Source organism: Tetrahymena thermophila (assembly GCF_000189635.1).
Source record: "Tetrahymena thermophila SB210 genomic scaffold scf_8254486, whole genome shotgun sequence".
NCBI classification, from domain to species: domain Eukaryota; phylum Ciliophora; class Oligohymenophorea; order Hymenostomatida; family Tetrahymenidae; genus Tetrahymena; species Tetrahymena thermophila.
The window spans coordinates 105,538-121,340 of NW_002476261.1; the positions used below are offsets into that span (position 1 = coordinate 105,538).

Consider the following 15,803-nt stretch of genomic DNA (forward strand, 5'->3'; position numbering starts at 1 on the left):
AGGGCAAATATAAAATTTATAATAATTAGTAGTGATAATGTATAAAATATGCATAATAAATATTTTTTTTTGTTTAAAATGGAATTTCTATTTAAATATTTATTCTAGTTAAAATAAATAAATAAAATAACAACTTGAAAATAAAATAATTTAGTTAGATAATTAAATAATTAGTTAGCTAGTAGGATTATAAAAGTTAATAAAAATGTATGTATTTAGTATATTCATATCAAGAGAAAAGATTGATGAAGCTAATGTAGCAAAATAAGAATAAATAGCTAATTTTATCCTAATAATATGAAAGAAATCAAAATTAAATGATATTAAAAATAGAATGAAAATATAAAAAGATCAATCAAAAGGTATGTTAAAAACAAACATGCATATAAACAAGCAAACAAACAAATAAATAAATAATTTAGATTGTGCTTGCTTTTATTTATTATTGAAAGTTAATTTTTTATATATAATTCTTTGTTTTTATTTGATAACTCTTAATAAAATAGTCATTATTAAAATAAAACAAGTAGAATAACAAAATAAATAGATAGATATTAGGCATATCTCTCACTTCAAAATCTAACAAACATAAATAAAAATAGGAAAACCAAAAAAAAAACCAAACAATATTAAAGAATTAAGCAAGCAAGCAAACCAAGCGAATTACTTAAATCAATCAAGGTTTCCATATTGAAAGCATAAAATGGTCAAATTTATTCCCACAAAAAGAACAACAAAGAATTTGTCAGTCGAGGAATTCTGGCAAGTCAAACAAAAATTAAAACCCAGAGATGCTGAAAAATTAAAAAGACGTGTTTAAGTAGACTTATCAGGTCGTTATAAATTTAAGTCTTTCAAGAAAGAAATTCAAAACATAGATGTTAGCTTGACTCATTTTATAGACGAAATCAAGCAATAGCCTTATAGTTAAACTGATGATAATTTAGGTTCCTACTTTTTGGATGAGCTAGAACTTTAACATGCCAAGTGCAAAACACCATATTATAAAAAATTCTATACATAGGTAGTAGATCTTTCTTAAAGTTTACCTTTAGTCCTCCATAACTTGGATTATATAATAAGTCTTATTGTAGACAATTTAAATCTCCCTGAAGTCTCATTACAAGATGTCAAAAAAAATATCAAAGGAGGCAAAAGTAAATAAGTTGTTTAATTAGAAGCATCTTTTGATGATGATGATGAAGATGAAGAAGGATAAATGGATGTGGCATAAATTGCATTTGATGAAGAAGAATAAGATGATGATGAAGATGACTTAGACGATGCCATAAAGTTAAATTAAGACATGCAAGCATAAGCTAAGTAGCAAATGGAATCTGAAGAAGATCCTGACGTTGCAAAAGTAAGAAGAAGACTAATGACACCTTATATGCTATAATTACTTCCTGAGATTATCAGAGATTGTTAAGATTTGGCTTACAAGGTATTTATTGATAAGGTCTTCTTCAGAATCACTGACTTAATTGATTTAAAGAACCTTCCTTAGCTCTAATTAATTTATAAAGTATTAGCTTATTCATTAAAATATTTCTACAGAGAAATTTTAAGTAAGTTATTTTATTATCTCATTTTTATTTCAAATACTCTCTAAATTTTATATGATTATCTACTAGCAAGTGAAAGATAAAAGATTTGCATGATCATAAACAACAACAATAAAAAAATAATGCAATAATAAAATGATCAGATTAAAAATATTAAAATTAATCAAATAAATATTTGAAAATGTTTTTTTGTTAATAATTAGTTTGAATTTTTTTAAATCAAAAGATATTTATTGATTTTATTTATCAATTTATTTTTAAATTAATAGATAACTTTGAAGAATTTTTGGGTTTGTATTTCAACAAGCTATTTTTACATAAAAATAAATATGTAAGATAATTTTCTAGTGAGTCCTTCTCGTATATTATTAAAAAAATGACTTAAAAAGAAAGATTGTAAAAGGTTCCTAAGATTTTCGAAATGATTAGAAATAAATGTGTAGAACTTAGGTAAGAGACTGAATAAGACTAAACATTATAAAAATATAAAGTTCTTTAGGAGTAGTATTTAAAAGATAGCGTTAGTCATATGTTATTCAGTTGTTTAATTGGTATGCATAGATTCATGACTTATAGAGGCATGGACTAATTCAAAGAAATTATTGAAATCATTTTAAGCCAAGGAAAGGACAATAATGATATCCAGTATGTTTTAGGCTAATATCTCGAATATTCATACAAGCATTTTACAATTGAGTAACAAGCAGATAAATTGTGCTTTAACCTAACTGATCTTTTTAATGCATTGAGTTTAATTCTTTCTAAAAATGTTACTGTTGATTAAGAAGGATTTTCTCTTATATTAAGAAATATTTGCTCAAAGATTATCGATTTCCTTGATTATAAAGACGCTATTAATTTGGATGAAAAGAATGCTCCTCACATTATTGAAATGCTTAGAGTTATGATTGATTATCAAAATAAGTATCCAGATCAATAGTTAAAAAATAGTATTTCTGGTTCTATTGGTAGACTTTTTAAGAGGGGATTCAGCTCTTATTCTTCAAGCATTCTTACACCAGAAGTCAATGATTTCTTACTTGAAAAGTTAAGCATTTTAGAGACATTTGAGTTCTTTAAATTACTCATTTTCCCCTATGAAGGTAAAAAAGAAGACGTTGACAGAGCTTATACTTTCGAAGAAGGCATCTACGACTATTGTTTGATTTTAGCTTTCCGTCATATTGACAAGTTATTCGAAAGACGAGCTGCTGATGATAAAGAAGATGTCCAAAAAACTCTCCACTGCATGTTCTTTATGATGACTATGATACATGAATAAAGTTTTTCTTATAAAAAATTATAGCTTAAAAGTTCTTAAGTTCTTTTAAATGTTGCATTAAATAAACTTTAAAACTTACTTGAAAATTATATTTCCTATTTAAATAACCCAAGTCCTGCTAAAGAATAAATTACTGAAGCCAAAAGATGTTACAGAGAAATGATCATCTTTACAAAATTATCACAATTTTCTGATTTCAAGAGCCAAGAATTAATTAATAAGTATGAATAGTTAATTAAAATAATAAATACTTAACTTCAATAGAAGAGTGAAGAGTTAGGCACATAGGATTTTGAAGAAGACAAATTTATTGATTCAAACGAATTATATAATTTCCGTGAAAGTATAGTTAAGAAGTACGAGTTGAAGAGCTCAATAGTTAACTCTACCTAAAAACTTTCACTCTTAAAAAGCGAAATGCTCATATATGTCAGCTCTAATCTTTAGGAAAAAACAAATGAATAATTAATTGCATTTGAAATTTCATATTTAAATAAATATGTTGAAAATCCTAATTACTTAAAGAACTTCGCAATTTTCTTGTAAAACACAAAGAGAAAATTAACAGTCGATGAGCATGAGTAGTTCTTCTATCAACTTTGTCGTAACTTAAGAAGCAAATACACCGAAACAAGACTCGCTTCACTTTAAGTTTTAAATTTATTCTAAAAATTAGAGTATCTGCAAGTTAATGTTTAATCTAATAATGAAACTATTCCTTCTGTTTTAAGAGGAGAGATCAATATGATTGAAATGCTGCTCTATATATAAAACTAAATTCCTTCTATTGACAACGAAAGAAACATCAAGTTAGAACTAATGAGAATGAAAACAAACGCATACGCTTATCCACCTATTTATCATTATTTATTATTTAACTTCTGTCTTGGTTATATGTTTGTTAGATTTGCTCTCTTATGGCCTATTACTAAAGAAATTATTACCCACTTATTCAATCTTAGGAAGCACCCTCATATTCCTTATATCTTCTTGAATATGTTGGCATATTACAACTATTAATTATCTCCATAATTCATAAGCAAATATAATAATGCTGATTAGCTCTTTGAAGACATTGAAGAAAACGAGGAAGAGGAGGATGATGAAGAAGAAGAAAATGAAGATGAATAAGGTGATAATTAGTAAAACAATAACAAAATGGAAATCGAATTACAATAAGGAGAATCTGACTTCTTTGATAGTCTTTTTAACGATTATTATTTATTTGAAGGAGATGTTATTGAAAATAAACTAGTGTTTGAGAATGTGTTCAAGGCTTTGAGTGAAAGTAAAAGGGAATCAATTGATGCAATAGTAAAATAATAAATAATTTGCCTCATGAAACAATTCTTTGAAAATGAACACCGTGAAATCGAGTTCATAATATAAGATTACTAATAATTAACTGAATTATAAATTGTATCACGCTAGTTAGATAACTAGATAGCAATTAACAAGAATTTATATGTCAAATACACTCATTTTTTATAAATTTTTATCAACTTCATTAGTGTTAAAGACATTGAAAAATAACACTTCTATGAAATATTCCTTGAATTATTACGTAAGAACAAGGAAAATATTTAATAATTAGCACTTGACTGCATTTTGAAATTTGAAAAGGCTTCATTACATAAATACCAATAAAGTCTTAAGTAATTAACAAAGAAGGAAAACTTGCGTAGAGAAATGCTCAACCTTAATTTAAATAGAGACTCTAAGTAAATAGAAGATAGTCACAGAGTTGATGTTATTCCTGTTATTATCAACATTTTGTATCCTCACTTATTTACCAAAAAAGGCAGTCATCATAAATCAAAGAAACATAGTGAATTATAACGTAATGTAATTTACGGTTTCTTTTCTTCCCTCTAGCCTAATGAATTAGGGTATGTCATCGATTTAGTATTTAAGAATTTCCATATTCCTGACTTCACAAATGATTCAGTTATTCTTACTAACTAAAAAGAGCTTTTACAACTTCATTTGAATAAAATTTCTCAATTCAATATCAACATTAAGAATATGATGTAAAAGTTAGGTTTGTTGCTTAAACCTTTCTTCAATCGTATTTTTAATTATCTTTTGTCTCTATTCAGCTCTTGTCAAACCTTAAAGAGTTAGATTAAGTAGGCTAAAAATAATCAATAAATGTTTGAATCTGAAGAAAACAAAGTAAATCGTATTTATAAATCAGTCAAGAAATTACAAAAGCAAGCCCTCGAAAGATATAGTGAGATTTGCCGCAGATATCGCAATCAATTGAGTGGATCATAAGATTTTGTTGAAAATTTCTTGTAAATTATGGATAATAAGATTTAAATGCTTCGTTAAGACACTGTAACTAGTGTGCCAGGTGTTCTAAAAATTATGAGTATTTGGTCATAAGACTCTTAATTCTATTAATACTTCTTGAAATACGAATATATTATCCCAATTTTGATATCTCTTTACAATAGAGAAAAAATAAATGTTTAAATTATTTAGCTTGTACACAATATCTTTTCTCAGCTTTTAGGCATTCAATCAAGCATCGATAAGAAAAATAAATCTGAAGAAGAAATGGAAGAAGAGGAAGAAGATGAAGAAAATGGTATTGAAGATGATGATGAAGATATTGATAGTGAAGATTAAGATGAAATGGATGTCGAAGAAGATGAAGATTTTGATGAAAAAAATAATTAGTAATTAAAGATTACTAAATCCATTATGAAAACTACAAAGGGAGCCTCTGCTGACCAAGATGTGAAATAGAAAATCAGCGAATTTATGAAATAACATTACAACTCTTTGTTAGAAAGCATGTATTCTTATCTTGAATTTAATCTTGCTCCTAGTTAATTGATCAAAAGAAACAAACAAAAGAAAATTGATTCATTGAGTCTTGAAATCATTGATCATATCAGTTCTAATATTGAGTCAATTGAAGAAAGTTTGAGTTTTAAGTATTTAAATTACTTCATCAAATTCCTTGATGCTGCAAATGTCAAAAAACTTAAAGATGTTGCATCTACTCCTTCTACATCAAGTACCGAAGAAAATAGTAATAAGAAAGGAAAAACTAGACAATAAGAGTTAGGCGATAAGTTTAATATTTTCTACAAAGTTTTAAGCATAAATAATAACTTTTTAAGACTAAATAAAGACAATACATCCTTTTATAAACCATTTATTAGCATTTTACCTTTCACTTAGTCTGAAGAATTCAAAAAACTTGCAGTCAAGTGTATTACTTCTCTCAAGCTACCTTTCCACAATGATTAAATCATTGAAGTACTTTAAGATATGTCAGTATTTGAAAGAACGATGAAACAAACCTTGAACTACGATAAATTCCTTGACGCTGTCTATAAGGTAATATACTTTTTAATTTTAATTTCAATATTTACTATTTAATAATTTAGGTTAATACTGAGTACATGAAAGAATGGTTTAAAGGAGATTTAAGATGTGTAGAGACTTACTTTATGATGTTAATGAGTTCATGTGCTGACTCAGAAATGAGTGTCAGAATGGCCATTAATAGCTCATTTGATACTCTATTCAAGCTAATTACTGAAAATCAAGAAAACCTCTCAGAAGAAAATATTCAAACAATAAAAGCCTATTTATTCTTCAAGCTTTTACCTTTTGTCGCTAAAGAACTTAGAAAAACAAAGGATGAATATGTTGTCAAAAATGTTATTCAAATACTCAAGCTTTATTTGTAATTCATTCCCTCAATCAAGGTAATTTTAATTATTTAATAATTTTAGATGTATTTCCACCTTATCCTTTATATACATATTTATTTATTCAAAACTTTGATAAAAAATCAAATTACAATAAATCATTATTCTTTATTAAAAAATAGATTGAAAACTTCTTCTAAACTGATAGTTTTAATTATATCGAATTACGTGCTTTGATACACACCGATGAAAATCAAGATTTCTTTGAATGTATTACTCATATTTAAATGAATAAGAGAATTAAAGGTATGAATATTCTCATGAAGACTGTAGAGTAAATTAATGACTAATCAAACGTTTGGAATATTGTATTACCTATTATTGAATGGATTATCCTTTACAAATGCTAAGAAATATATAAGGCTAACAATAAAACCAAATTAACTGATATTACTTTGTAACACTACAAGTTACTTTTATAATCTGCTATCAATACTATTGGCATAATATCAAAAAATTTATCTGTAGCTAAGGTCAAAAAAATCCTTAAGAAATATGTTTAATTCCTTAGTAACAAGAAATTTGATTAGAAGATTACTATTAAAGTACTTGGATCTGTATTAGAAACTTTGAACCTACCTTATAATATTGTTAGCGAAGTCAATAGAGAAATGGAAAATATTTAGGAGAAGAAAATGGAAAATACTTTGCTTTATGATATGATTCAAAAGAACAAAGAATATGATAACCCTAATTAAGATTTGTAAGAAGACGAAGAACCAGTAGAAAACAATGATTTAGCTGAAGTCTAGCCCTATGATTTAGTTCTGGATGGTAAACTTAATTAAATAATATTTGAAAGATTATATTAATTTATTTTTATAAAATAGAAAAATTAGACACAAACATTAAGGAGAAATGGATTGAAAATTTGGAAAGAGAGAAGTTTTACATTAAAAATCAAGAACTCGAATTAGATTAGATTGCAAGCAAAGATAGCGATATGTCTAATTATTACAGATTCTTAAGATTATAAGTCTTCTTGCCAATGAAATAACTACTATTCGATTAATACTCAAAGGCTTATAACAAATTTGCTAAAGTCACTTTAGATGACAAATAAAAAAATAAATAAGATGAAAAGATCAGAATTTTCATGACCATAGCTCTTATTAAGCTTTTAATTAAGTTCCCTAAAGAAATTTTCAGAATCGAATTCCCTAAGCTTGTAAATAAAGTTGTTAAAAATTTACGTACTAAGGATAATGATGAACGTAACTTCACTCGTAAAGTCCTCTTAGAAATCGTAAGAATGACTGGTCCTTACTTTTTCCATTACATCGTAAAAGAATTAAAGTTCTTCCTCAAAAATGGATGGGAGTCTCATATTCTTAACTACACAATTTACACTTTGCTTACTGAATTAGACAACAAGAAGATACCTATTGGTAGTTTGGATTATTGTCACAGTGAAATATTCCCTCTCTTGGTTGATGAAATATTCGGAAAGCTCATGGAAGAAAAAGACTTATAAATGACTAAGATTCCTGAATAAAAGAAAAATAAAGCAAATGCTACTTTCTAATTATTTGCTAAAAATTTAGATTTCAGAAATGTTATCAATTTCTTAGCATTTGTTAGACAATAGCTTGTAGAAAATTTGGATGGTTCTAAAAACCTTGGTAAGTTTGAAGAATTGTTTAACTTTATTTTGGAAGGTTTTGTTAAAAACGAGAGTGTTTAGCATACTGAATTAGTTACTGTCAGTTATAGTTTGATTAAGGATGCTTTAGATTTGATTGAAAGCACCAAGAAAAAAGACAGACTAAATGATACAACAATAGCAGATTAAGTTATAGATAAGAAGTAGCTTACAAAGCACAATTTAGCTAAGACTTATGAAATTTTGGAAGTCACTGCTCAAAACAAATCCATTTTCTAATCTATTCAAGACTCAAAGAAAAAGAATAAATTTAAAATCGGATGCTGCATGTGTAACTTTGGTTTAAAGATGTGTTTGATGGGTATTAAGAAGTCCATTTTCGCACCAGAATAAATTTCTAATTAGATCCAATTCGAGCAACTAATTAAGTAAAAATTTTTTTTTTAATTTTTTAATTTAACTTAATTATATTCAATTTTAGGGTTATTGTTGAGTGTCTCAAGTCAACAGATAATACTATGATTATTAGCAGTTTGAGAATTTTAAAAACTGTCATTACTAGGAAAGAAGCTAAGGGAATTCGTAAAGCTACTGTATCAGCAGTACTTGCTATCTTGGAGAAATTAACTAACACAGACATTGAGATGATTGGTGAAACATTTAAACTCATAAACACTATTATTGATCACTCTCAAAACTCATTAAAGAATTCTTAATATAAAGGTAAAATAAAAATTTCAAAAGTAAGTTAAAAATAATTTATAATTATTAAATGTAAAAGCATTACTTTTGTATATCAAATAATTTTTGGATGTCAGCGATTACTGTTCAGAACCATTAAATACTTTGAATACTATTATTGAAAAGAAACTTATTTATGAAGAAGTTTATGATTTGGTTAATTAAAAAGTAAGAGAAGCTATGATCCAATCTTATGCGCAAAACATAAATTCTATTTGCAAATAAATTTACTTGAATTTCTTGGTAAAGTATCCTATTTCTGATACAATCATGCAATCTTCGATAAATTTCTTAATTAAAAATACCGAATATACTTACGACTAAGGTAGAATTATAGTTTATGACATCCTTAAAATCATTATCAAGAGTTTCCCTGATAAAGTACTCACTTACTTTGGTGAAATCATTTATGTATCATACTTGGTAAACTTAATCAAAGAAGAAAACAAAGAAATCAGAGAAACTATTAAGCTTTCTTAACAACTGTTAATCAACAGACTTTCTAATGAATAAAAATAAAGATTGATTACTAACAATCTTCAATGGATAACTTAACATAATAATCCTAAAATTTAAGTAATAATTATCATTTTTAATAAATTTTTAATTTACAGTAATATTTTTAACAATAGCAAAGCGGTTTTATTGGATTGCGCTTGTTTTTAGAAGACAAACAAGACTTCCTTACTAAAGAAGAAGAAATTGTAAAATAATTTGCATGATAAAACAATAAATAAATAATGAACTTTTATTTAATTTTTTTATAGAAATTGTAAATAAGTCAAATTTTTGACAGCAGAGAAGAGAGAATGAATATCTTTTGGGAAATTATTAAACAAAAGAAAGAAAAGAAAGAAGCTCTTAAGAATTCAGAATGGAAAAACTTTATTGATACTGAAATAGAAGTAGAAGAAAAATAAAATGAAAACGAATTGACTAATGATACTTTGTTAAATAGTGTTTTAGAATTTGTTTTAGCTTATAATAAATATTTGAAGGAAAGAGAATTGCCTAATACATTGATTTTTGAAGGCAAAAGAAAGTTAATCTGCAATATTATTTAATATATCAATTTCCCTAATTAAGACACTTCTAATTTAACTATGAATTGTTTGATGGAGTTAACTGAAACTAACTAAAGTATGGCATAGTAAGCCTTTAAGGATGGTATGCAAGTTGTTGTTTCACTGCTTCCTAAAGTTTTGAAATATTTATATTTCTCTAAACTTAAAAATAACTTTGTTATTTCTAATACTCAAAACTCTCATAAATTCTTCATATTTGTAATGAAGTTCTTCTTAAACTGTGATCAAGAAACGATTGCCATTGCTTTGTTTGAAAATATCCTCAAAATCTTCTTAAGATCTTACATAAAAGCATATTACAATAAATCTTAAATAGAATATATTGTAGAATTGATTCTTCACTTGGCTCAAAACATGTCTTAAGATGAAGATAAAGAACTTGTTAATGAAATTAAAAACTATATGTTGAAGAATGAAAGAGCATTAGAAATTGTTTTGGAAATTTTGATTAAGGTTAAGACTTTTGATAACAATAACAAGATTTCTAACTAAGAGACTATTGAAAAAGCTGAATTGGTAAATTTTTTATTTGTAAAATAATTGACTATATTAATAATTATTTATTCATCTTAAAGGCTATTGAGGAATTGAAGAAATCAATAGAGTTGAATAACTTCTTCCAAATGTACTCAAAGGTAAAATCAGGAATTGAATCAATAAGATAAGAAAGAAAGCAACAATAAAAACAAGATATAATTACTAATCCAGAGGTTGCCTTTGAAAAGAAGCAAGAGCAAAATCTTAAAAAGAGAAAAGCAAAACAAAATAAAATTAGAAATAGTAAAAGATCTGAAAACATAGGCAGAAAGATTCTAAAAAAAGATTGATTAATTGATGATAAGTTTATAAAATAATTAATTAATTAGATAAAAACAAATTAACGAATGTAGAATATTATATTTATATATATGTAAGTAATCATTTTCAATTTTTTATTAAATATTTGTTTGTTTTATTTATTTTTCAGTTTACAAATTAACAATTCAAATAAATAAATATTTTTATTTGTCTTCAAAAGTAGAGAACAGAGGTAAAAATAAATTAATATGTTTAGAATATTATATTTACATATCTATTCAAACTTAAAGAGACTATTTATTAAGCAATTATTAATTTAAAGAGAAATTTTTTGGAAAAATTATACTTAAATTATATTAGATTTTATTATCAAAGATAATCAAAATAAAATTATTAATTATATTTTATTAAACAAATATTACTAAAATCATATTTATTTATGATATAAAAGCATCTCCAGATTAAATTTATTTCATTACATTAAATAATTTTTATTTTATGAAATTGATTTAAAAAATTGTATTTTATAGAAACCAGTTTAAAATATAATTTTTTTTTTTCTAATTTAATTAATTTATTTTATTTAAGGAGTTTTAAATTAAGGAGATTAGTTTTAATAATAATTATTTAAAACTTAAGTGAATATATATAAATTAATATAAGTAATAGTTTTCAACTTTTTATTATAAGTATTTGTGTTTTTTATTTCAGCTTACAGGCTAACAAACAAAATGCATTTGTGCTTCAAAATATAAGAACCGAGGTTGCAAAAAAATAATTGAGCAATAATTAAAATTAAAATTGTGTTATCTACATAAAGCATTAAAATAAATTGAAGTGAAATTAATCTAATTTGTTTAGAATAATTCAATAAAATAAATATTTATAATATATCTTTTAACACTGATAAAATTGATTAATCGGTTGATCATAGTAATATAAAATGAAAACAAAGGTTATACTAATAATAATTGATATGTATTCAAAATTTGTTTAGTAACATATTTTTTGTAAGCAACGATTTAATGATAATGCAAATTAAAATCAGAATATTAACTAATTTAAATAAATTAATTTCATTCACTTGATTAGATACTTTTTATTTGATATAAAGCTGTAAATTTACTTTGTACTATTCACCAAAAAAGAAATTTGCAGTCAAAAAGTAAAGGTTAATATATTAAAAATTAATTATTATCAAGATAACTTCTTGCCTAAGTTCAGTTGAAAATATGTAAGGCAACCCTTTTTTACTAACTAATTTTTTGACACCAAGTTAGCCTAATGAAGATATTTTGAATGATTCGCATTAAAATAACCTAACAAAACCCATACTAGAAATGTAGCAGATTAATTAAGTACCTTCTAATGAAATTAAAATATTTCAATACAATCTTGATAAATATTAAATTGAAAAAAGAGGAAATAATTAAATGGGATATGAATTAGATGAAGTTTAAGATACCATAAAATCTGAATAAAATGATACTTAGTAAGATTTCTTAAACAACTATAAATCAGTCAGGAAGAATCCTGTTTTTTTGAGCTAATTTATTGAGAAAAAAGCATTTTAAACTAATGTGAATGATAATTGTGAGATTAATACCTAGTAGTAGTAATATGATTAATCTTCTACTTAAATATAATACAATACTAATTAACTTAAAAGTGGTAATTTAAACTCTGTAAATAGTTAATCGAGTAATTCCAATCCTAAAAAAAATAGCAGCTCCCCTTCTGCTTAAGACTTTTCTATAAGCTTTCCTTAGCTCTCTGCGACTTAAAGCATATCCTAAACATCTATATAAAGATTAGACATTAGTCCAACTAAAATTAGTAATAATATTTATAGTCATATTAAAAATAAAAAAAGTTCATTCTCAAAAAGACCAAGCTATATTTAATAAGCAGATTAAAGTTAAAATAGTTGCAGTAGCAGCTAAAGTGATGACTCAAAGGATAGTGAGAAGAGAGATACTCTTCCTTCATAGCTATTTACTTTGGGAAAAGAAAAGGAACTAAAGCCTAAAAAAGAAAAAAGTTCAGTTGATAATGACTCTAATTATGATTCTTTTACAATTAAAATGAATTCTCTAAGCAAATTTAAAAAGAATAATTCTACGGCTCTTGGTAATCTCCTCAGTAATGGGGAAATAACTCAAATAAAAATAAGTAAAGATGCATTTTCTTCTACTTCATCAATTTCAAACTAAGGATAAGAAAAGAGTGTAAATTAGGATGGATATGATTTTAATATGAGGTCTTCCAGCTAGTCAATTAAATAGAGTGGCCTTTTAGGAAATTCAATAATATCAGGCAGCTAAGGCTTTATTGATTTAATAAAAAGAGTAAAAATAAGAAATGCAATCCAAAGAATGGCAAGTAAAACATCTTGCAGAAGGCTTAAGCAACTATCAGAAATTCACTTGAGCTTCATAGGTGATTTATCAATCTAAAAGAAAAGTGATGAAAAAGTACATAAGGAATAATAAAGATGGTATTTTAAATTTATTAGGGATTACTTAACCTTTCCAACATTTAATCCTTATTCGATTTATAAAATGATGTGGGATTTATTTATGCTTTTTGTAGTGCTTTTTTTTTTCGTTTCTATTCCTCTAATTCTTTCAACGGGCGAGGAATTTGAGGACTTGTTTGGGGAATTCCCATACTTTGTCCTTTCAATAATTTTAGTTATAGATGCTTTTATTAATATGAACACTGGATACTACAGAAATGGAGCACTTGTTCAAACGAAATATTTTGTTTTTAGGAATTATGCTAAAAAGTTGCTAGTAATTGATGTAGTTGGAATTGTACCAATTTTCATTTATACAATAACACCTTCATAAACATTGAAAGGGTTTTTATTTTTGTATTTGATAAAATATAAGTCTATTACAAAAATTTTTAAAAGATTAGAACTTCGGCTAGATCTAAAATCTTCTTTGCTTAATTTAATTGCCTTACTCAAATTATTGCTTACTGTATTATTTATTGCCCATATATTTGCTAATTTTTGGTTATTCTTAGCAAGAATGAATCCAAATTAAAATTGGCTAACTTAGACAAAATTAAAAACTGAAAGTTGGTCTGAGCAATATGTTGTAGCATATTATTATATCACTGTTACAATGGTTACAGTAGGTTATGGAGACATTACTCCTGCAAATTTAACAGAGGTATTTTTTGCTGTTGTTACTATCCTTTTAGCATGTGGTGTGTTTGCATATAGGTAAAATTTCAACTTTATTTAACTAAATTTTATAAAAAATATTAGATATTATAGTTAATTATAATTTAATCTTCCAATTTATAAAATTTTCATTAGTTTGTTATTGAAATAAATAAAAATAATTTAAATAAAAATAGTGTCAATGCTATAGGTTTTATATTAGATGAGATTAATAGAGAACAGAAATAACTTAATAAAAATATGTAAATAATAAATTAATATATGAATAAAAAGAATATAAGCAGAGAATTGAGATTCTAAATTAGAGAATACTTAGAATTCTTTTGGAGATAGTAAAATATCAGTAATGTAGAATAAGAATAAAAAATTATATAGTAATTAGCCCATAATCTCAAAGAAAAATTAAATTTGGAAGCAAACAAATTAATTTTAAAGGATAATAAAGTATTTTCTAATAAATTCTCTGAAAGACTACTTAAAAAAACTCTTAATATAGTCAAAGAATACAGATTTACTCCTTAATAACTCATTATATAAAGAAATTAGCATGATGATTCTGCTATTTATTTTATTGAAAGTGGCTCAGTTGAGGTATTTATCGACAATGATAAAAATCACTAAATCATATAAATTTAAAGTAGACTTTTTTTGGTTTTTGTTAAAATTTTTAATTTTCGATTATTATTTTAATTTTTAATAAAAAATTGCTAATTTATTTTTATTTTTTTATTGTGGAATGCTAAAAAAATAATTTTAATAAAATCGTTTCAGCTAAAGTTATGATTTAAAAAAAAGTGTCCAACTAAAATTTATAAGGGATAATTTAAACTCTTTTATATGAATGATTTTATTTCTTTTTATTTAGTAATTAATTTAAACTTAAGGAATAATATAGCGAATATTATAACAATTAAATTTATAACAAATTTTTTGATTAATTTTAGTAATTTATAAAAATTATCTTAATTAAATTTTAGAACTGAGCAAGGGTTAGTACTTTGGTGAAATAAGCTTTTATACTGGTCTAGAAAGATCACTTAGTGTAAGGAGTATAGACTTTGCTACTCTCCTTAAGATTGAGAGAGATGATTTCTTAAACTTATTAAAAATGTTCCCAAGAGATTAAGAGATGTTTCACTTAATTAAAGATTAAGTATAGTACAGTCGTGATTTTGGAACTATAGGAGTTAATTGTTATAGTTGTAGTAGTCCAGAGCATTTAGTAGCTAGTTGTCCTATGGTTTAATTTATACCTAATAAATTACAATGTTTTAAAAAATATAATTACAATCCTGGATAATAAAGAACTCATTTTAAAAGAATTTTGAAAGAAAAATACTCTACACTAAGAGATATTGAATTACTAAAAGAGGCAGCAGAAGATATTCAAGAAGAATATGAAGAATTAATGCCTGAAACCAATTCATCTGTTTCGGAACTTTCTTGCATTGAAGATGTTGAAGAAGAAGATGACGATGATGATGAAGAATTTTACAAGCAGACTCCTAGGCATAGAGTGTTTATTACTGATGAAAAATTGTCCTTTTAAAATTAAGTAGCATAAATTTAACATGAAACTGAAAAAGAATCAGATAAAAATCAAGAATTTACTTTGAAAGGAAGTTTAAAAGATTTATCTCCAAAAACACCTTAAACAAGAGGATAGTAAAATAGCTAAAGTTCTTTAAAATCTCCTTCAAATAATGTAATACACGAAGATTCTGGTGAAAGTGATAGTTAATAATCTAACCACAGAATTAGCTTAGATTCTAAAAAAGAAGAGAAGCTAAATACCCCACCAT

At 25.1% G+C, this 15,803-nt stretch overlaps 2 protein-coding genes across 2 annotated transcripts; one reads left to right on the forward strand and one right to left on the reverse strand. All coding sequences in view use genetic code 6, as the record gives it.

Annotated features, from left to right (window-relative positions):
• Positions 1-703: 703 nt before the first annotated feature.
• TTHERM_00557930 (down-regulated in metastasis protein) lies at positions 704-10,834 on the forward strand (the record flags this gene model as incomplete). Its single annotated transcript, XM_001022357.2, has 10 exons — positions 704-1,568; positions 1,835-6,201; positions 6,252-6,575; positions 6,701-7,352; positions 7,409-8,609; positions 8,663-8,904; positions 8,963-9,498; positions 9,555-9,626; positions 9,690-10,523; positions 10,583-10,834. The coding sequence occupies 10 exons, from the start codon at positions 704-706 to the stop codon at positions 10,832-10,834; spliced, it is 9,345 nt and encodes a 3,114-aa protein (XP_001022357.2).
• Positions 10,835-14,768: 3,934 nt separating this feature from the next.
• On the reverse strand, positions 14,769-15,803 carry TTHERM_000557948 (transmembrane protein, putative; the record flags this gene model as incomplete). Its single annotated transcript, XM_012799264.1, has 2 exons — positions 14,769-15,543; positions 15,613-15,803. The coding sequence occupies 2 exons, from the start codon at positions 15,801-15,803 to the stop codon at positions 14,769-14,771; spliced, it is 966 nt and encodes a 321-aa protein (XP_012654718.1).